The sequence below is a fragment of the Protopterus annectens genome, chromosome 12.part0 (genome assembly GCF_019279795.1).
Source record: "Protopterus annectens isolate FY-2018-M chromosome 12.part0, PAN1.0, whole genome shotgun sequence".
Classification (NCBI taxonomy): Eukaryota; Metazoa; Chordata; order Ceratodontiformes; family Protopteridae; genus Protopterus; species Protopterus annectens.
In genome coordinates, this window is record NC_056746.1 from 394,561,365 (window position 1) to 394,568,108 (window position 6,744).

At 35.8% G+C, this 6,744-nt stretch overlaps 1 protein-coding gene across 2 annotated transcripts in view; it reads left to right on the forward strand.

The window, feature by feature from the left end:
* Positions 1–6,744, forward strand: part of RADIL (Rap associating with DIL domain) — a 1,364,147-nt gene that overhangs the window by 898,887 nt on the left and 458,516 nt on the right. For both annotated transcript variants that reach the window (XM_044089491.1, XM_044089492.1), the window contains exon 7: positions 6,169–6,281. In XM_044089491.1, the coding sequence (XP_043945426.1) occupies positions 6,169–6,281 (113 nt within the window). The remainder of the gene's footprint in view (positions 1–6,168; positions 6,282–6,744) is intronic.

Consider the following 6,744-nt stretch of genomic DNA (forward strand, 5'->3'; position numbering starts at 1 on the left):
GAGGGACTAACATTCTTGATCTGGTGCTGACTGACAACCCTGATATTATTGACAAATAATTGGGGCACCTCTTGGAGTTTCAGATCACAAGTCTTTGAGATGTCAATGAAAAACACAGACTCCTGCACTAAGACTTCATAAAAAAACTCATTATGAAAGAATCAATTATAGGGCTTTAACAGAATTGATACACTTGACAGATTGGAACCTGTTTATTGAATGATAAAGTGAATTTTGGATGCAGTACTTTGGATGATTTACTTTTTAATAGCCTTGAATCCATGGTTATGTATAAACATAGTTCACATATAAATAGATTTCCTTCCTGGTGGAATTTGGAACTTCATAAACTAAGAAAAGGCAAAAGAAATATAAGGTTTACAAGAAACTTGCAACAGTAACAAACAAGGGAATTTTTATTAACATCAGTAGATCGCTTAAGAGGAAAATTAGAATGGAGAAAATAAGTTTTGAATTATCATAGCATATACCTATTTGTAGAGACTGGGCAAATGCAACCTGGGGTCAAGAAGTCTAAAGTATGTGAAAAAGATGTGTTACTCTTCTATTAGGGTATCAGCAGAATTAGCACCACCCTCCAGAAGAAACGTACAGTTTGTAACTCAACCAGAAGATGGTCAAAGACATTGGTCTCTCTGGTGTCCACCTTAGTGAGTCTCAGTTTATTATTACAGACTGCAATCCCCTGATCGTGTCTCACCTAAATAACACATAACTAGGACTCCTGTTGGTATTGTTGCAGATGGACCAAAGTTCTCATCCATCCAAGTCTCGGTTATAGAAGCAAGGTTGACATATCACAGCAAATCAGATACAGTATCTGACTTGTGTATCTACCTTACACTTGAGTACAGAGTCTTAAGATGGGTCAAAGGAAAGTCCAGTGTCATAACTTTGTATTGCCATCTGTTTACTCAGCCATTGTAATGGGGCATGACGACTTGCCAGGTTGAAATGCCTATGTAATAAGCAGTATTTTAAGGAACAGAAACCATACTTTACTGATAAACTTTCTCAATCTCTCTATCTCTCTCTCCCTCTCTCTTTCTCTTTGTGGCAGAATGTCTTGTTTTCATCATTACTTACATTTCTGTTAATTTAGCATGCAGTGTGTTCCTCACCTTGAATAGCTTGGGATATCCCTTCATCCAAATCTTCTCTTGATGTATCTGTACATAGGATAAACTGCTTAGTAAAATCATGACTTAATAATACTGGTTCAGAACATATTTTTTCATTTAATTAAATTTTGTTTCTCATCAAGCCTTTGTACCTTGACTGGAGCTTTTACTTTTCTGAAATTGTTCAAAGCTCAAACAATAAATGTAAAATTAGATACTAATTCTCTATAGTACCCAGACAGGATTTCATCTGTACTTCTTGCACTTCCAATATGGCTGCACATGGGTAACAGCTTAATTTCAACTTTCCCAGTGTGAAAAAAGAACTCAGAAAAGAGAGACAATGAATTTGTCTTTTTGGGTACATTTCTGTTATTGGCTAGTAAGTGCACTCCCTGGATACCATCAAATAGAAATTTAGAGAACCTGAAAGAAAATCAACCACAAAAGGTGGAGAAAACACTGACTGGAAAGAATCCTGCAGCTGTTCAGTAAAAAGCAGTTCAAGCTCTAGCTTTGGTGCAAGGCATGACTTCCAGTAATCTAGGGGAAAACTAAGTCAAGTGTGCTCAGACTGATTAAAATAAACTAACACTGAAGGAGTGTATCAACTGAAATGACGAGGCAAGAAAAAAATTGAAGAAGCTTTAAATATATATTTAGATGAGCTGATAAAACTGAAAAAATGAGAGGTATGAAGAGGAGGCTAGCTGAGTATGAGACTGCTCAAGAAGAAATGTTTCAAGTTAAAAAATGTTAGAATTAGAGGACAGAGCACATAGGGAAAACATGAGATTTTCTGTTGTACCAGAAAAACTGGAAGAAACAGGCTGTATTAATTTTATGAAAACACAAATAAGTAATTGGACTGGTAGTCCGCAGCAGGAGTTGTTAATTGAAAGGCACATCATGTGTATGCTCTGAACCTGACCATGAGAAAGTAGCCAAGACCTCTAATAGTAAACATACAATCCTACCAGCAGAAAGAGTTGATTCTGATAAAACTATGACAGAAGGGCAAAGGACTAAAAGTTGGAGACATTAGAGTGTTTGTGGAAAATGATTACTCACTGTACAGCAGGCAGAAGAGGAGTAAATTTATTCCGGCAGTCAGGGAATGTCGAAATGCTGGTTTGAGATCCAGACTGCTGTAATATTTTTTTTCCTGGAGGGTCCAAGTAATTTTCTGATGCAGAACATGCAAAAGAAGAAAGTTTGTCCAACAAGAAGGGTCTATTAAACAGAAGGGGGTTTTGCTTCGTATTGTTCTGATAGTAAAGCTCATAGAGTGAGATTATGTCAGTGAAACCTTTTCCAATGTTCCAAAGAAAAATGCTTGAGAGACAAAAAAAAAAAAACAGAGACTAGAACTGGGAGATGGAGATCAACAAGAAAAAAAAACAGCAGCTCAGAGATTAATGAATAAATGTGGGATTACTAAGCATGAATCACATTTCTGAATATTGGCAGAACAAGAAAAACTGGAAATATTGAATTTATTTGACTTTGTTAAACTTGTAGGGGACTCCAAAGCATATGCCCTACTTCATGTCATTAATGTTTGGCAAAACATTAAGGAGAGGGAAAGAGGAAGTAAGAATGTTATTGTAAGTAAAACAATTTTTGTTCTTAACACTATTTTTGATTTTATATGACAAAGCGCATGTTATATAGTAAAGCTTTTTCAGTTATTTTTGTGTGTAACAGAGATACTAAAGTAAACAGGTGGCCTTTTATATTTCTTCTTTCTTTCTTTCTTTCTTCTTGTTCAGTTTTAAGAAACATAGGCACTGCAATGTAAAAACAGAAGAAAACCTGGGCAGTAGAACATGATAAAAGTAAAACTGATATGCTTTTCTTACTTTTGCAAATGGGAACAGGTAGATTCAGGCCCTTGGCTTGATCTAACAACAGTTTTTTAAGTGGAAGCAAGTAAATAAAGGGACATTGAATCTAATGAAATGTTTTCCTTTAGCAAATAAATGTTCGCAGTGCAACATGAGAAGCTTGTGGTAGAAGGCAGCTGTGAATCTGGTGAATCTGGTTCTCATGTTTCTATGGAGACAATGCTGATAAGGGCAATAAAACAGAATACTCTTTTCCTTTCAATGACTAAAATTTAATGTTTTCTGAAAGCATTCCAGTCTTTTCTACATCTGGGAGAAGACTAAAGGTAAGACAAAAAACAATAAAGCACTTGGTGTAAGTAAAAGCACAGGCTGTATCATGGGTCTGGGCATGGATAACCATTATAGGTTAATTAAAGCCTATGAGTGTAGCTGTCAGTCTGGGACAGTTCCTATTATGATGGTTAAACTTCCTTATTTGAAGATGTACATAGTTTTATGTACTTGTACCAAGTTAATAGGTTATGGAGAGTTTTTTGAGGGTTTTCATTAAAACAAAAAGTATTGTCAGATGTGACATAGTTTCAATTGAATGTGACAACTGCATAAAAAATCAACTGCTAAACATTAGTGTATGCATGTAACACAAAAGCTGAAATTAGACATTTAAAAAGTTGTTATACACAAAAGGTAGGAATAATAACTTTTTATCATAATAGCAACACTTTCTGTATTATATTTGAATGTGAATGGTCTCACAGGTATTATACAAAAAAGAAAAAAGTAGTGTAGCAGAGTGCAAATACTTATGCTACAGGATCCACATTTGGAAATAACTGAGCTTATGAATTCAATAATAAAATGATTTCAGAGTGGTTATTCAGCAGACTATCTGGGACAAAGAAAAAGGGGAGTACTTATATCAATTGTTAGAAGAGCTGCAATAATGAAAAAGAAGGGAAAAAGATAATAATGGTGGGTTTGAAAAAGTAAGAGGCTAATGGCAGGGGAGGAGGATTATGCTGACATGTATTTATATTGCACCTAAAACTGCTGTAGTGATGCTTAAGAAAATTCAGCTTTCATTAGGGAATGTTACTTATAGGTGAGAGCTGGAATTTGATTTGCAACAGTAAGGCTATATCTGGGGGGACCTAGAAGGGAAAAAAATAAGAAAAAAGGTAGATTTTTGAAGAAATGTTTGAAATATTTGGTATGGAAGATGTGAATTCAGTAGTAGGAGCTTGCAGAAAATGTACATATTATTTCCCAAGGTAGAAAAACTGGGCTAGGCTAGCCAGATATTATGCTTTACAGGAACATGTGGATTTAATTGAAAGTTTTAATACGCATCCAATATCCATTTCAAACCACATGCCAGTAATAACTAAAATAAAATTGCAGGGTAATGAAATAAAAAAATGAGACACCGGTGCTTCCCTACCCATCTGTTAAACATAGAGGTATTTAAGGAATGGGTAGTGGAAATTATTTGGGAGTTATGAGGGGCTCTAGTGGGTGTAGCGATATGTGTGATGTTTGTGTTTGCTTTTGGTGAGTGCTTTAGAGATTGTTAAGCATAGGCATTGCCAATTACAGGCTTAGGAGTTTCAAAGGTTCATAGGTGTGTACTAGGCTAATGGTCCTGGGGCCTTTACAAGATTTTACAAGACTAGCCATAGGATTATCCTGGCATCGTGCCACCCGACCTTAGTTCCCAGTGCCTCTTTCGAGTAGAGTCACTGGAGTTATCCCCGGGGTGAATTTTCTATTTCCCATCCACTCATCAATGTGAAAAGATGTTAACTTGTGATGTTATTATAATACCATTGAGTAGATATACCAATAAACACTACCATCTGAGTGGCCATACATCAGTTTTCATCTCTACATGCCACTGAATTACTAGACTTGAGTACTTCAGGACCAGTGTGTAACTGCTTCAGTTCTCCAGCTATCTACTTCAATTTGACCAATAGGTAGACACCTCACAACATCCGGTATACACCCACACACATGCACATACATGCATATTCTTTAGGTATTGTTGTTTTACATTGGTATTTTGAAAATGCAAAAGCATTTGAGTCAGGATAATAGTTAAGGTTTTTACCTCGCAAATCAAAGTACAAGGTCTGAGCCTGATCTCTGGTTATTGGTTAGATATGTAATAGTCTGCAGATGAAGCCTTTAATTCAGTGGGTGAGTTTGGCATAATGATTAAAGTTTTCATTTGACAGATACAAGGTACGGGGTTTGATTCTAACCTCAGGTTATTGGCTAGGCTTAATATGGCCCTTCAGGGCAGTTAACCTAGTATTCATCTGTGAGCCTATGCAGTCTGTATGACCTTGGGGAGAAATGCTGGCAGTGGAATTAGGAAAGGACGGGTTCAATCCCTATTGGATGCAAATCCTTATTGCATAATTTTAATCAAACCAGCTTCCCCAGGGAAGCTTTCCCCTATGCTGTTGGGTTGCAAATAAACTGACAGAATAAAAAGTATGAATGAACATGCATTTTCTGGGCAACAGAAGCATGAAATATAATGATTACTAATATTAAAGGGAAATCAACCAGCTTTTCTCAAACAAATGCCAATTTCAAGGGGGGTAGAGTACAAACGTTTGAGCCAGAATCTGGAATGTCCCTGAATGCAAGAGACAGTTGAGAGGTCGGCAAGTGTTGAAGTAGTAAGGTTCATATTAGAAATTTGGTCTGTATTTATTTTAAATAGTCAACACTATCTTCCTCTGTTGGTTTTGTAAAAATGGTCTACCAGTTTGAATAAATGCTGACTATCTCCAAGTACAAACCTAAGAGTTTTTCAACATAAAAATGGCTGGTTAACTATTTCTTTACTCTGTGTTACATGGTGGCTCTACTCTCCTAAGAAAGAGAAGTGAAAAATAAAATTAAACTAGAAATTGCATTTTATAGGATAGACAGAAAACATGCAGCTGTGGATGCAACAGACTAAACAATGAGGTATCCTCCTTTCCTTCCTGTATTTGTATTTTAGATTTGTGTTGAAGCCATGTTTTTTCATGTTATACAAAACTTTCCTTCTCTCTGCTGTGTCTGTTGTTTCACAGAAAGTGTTTTTGATATCCATCTTTCAAAATGTTTTTGTGAGTGGGTGCTAACAGCATGTGCTTAATGTGCTTTGTTCTCCTAAGGGTCAAAGGAATCATTGATTTCATCAACAATCACAGCCAATGAAGAGGCCATGAATATCTTAGAAGAAGTGATAATGTACACATTTCAGCAGTGTGTCTATTATATTACAAAGGTATGAAGCATTCTTTGTACAGAAATGTTATCATTGTCATAAGTAAGCAAGCATGCATTGGTTTGTTCTCCTTTGTAATGTATTTCAGAAGTTGGTCTGAATGTCATTAGTGCATGGCCTTTACAAGGATTGCAAACTTGTTCCTGAGATGCAGTAATAGATGCAGAATAAATGCAAAATAATTTTTCTGCTAATGTTTTGACACAAGCATGTTCCTTGATTCAGCTTAACTTCGCAGACTTTAATAAATCCTCTCCTGTCCTTGCTTCGCCTATTTTAGAGCAGTTTTTAAGTAACCTTAGTCACTGTAAAACTCGAGTAGGTTGCAGTTTGCCTTTAAAAATAAGTGTTTAACTGTTCTAAATGACTATACTAGTTAGTGTGTGTTGACTATACGAGTTAGTGTGTGTGTGTGTGTTTGTGTTTTTTTATATATATATATATATATATATATATATATATA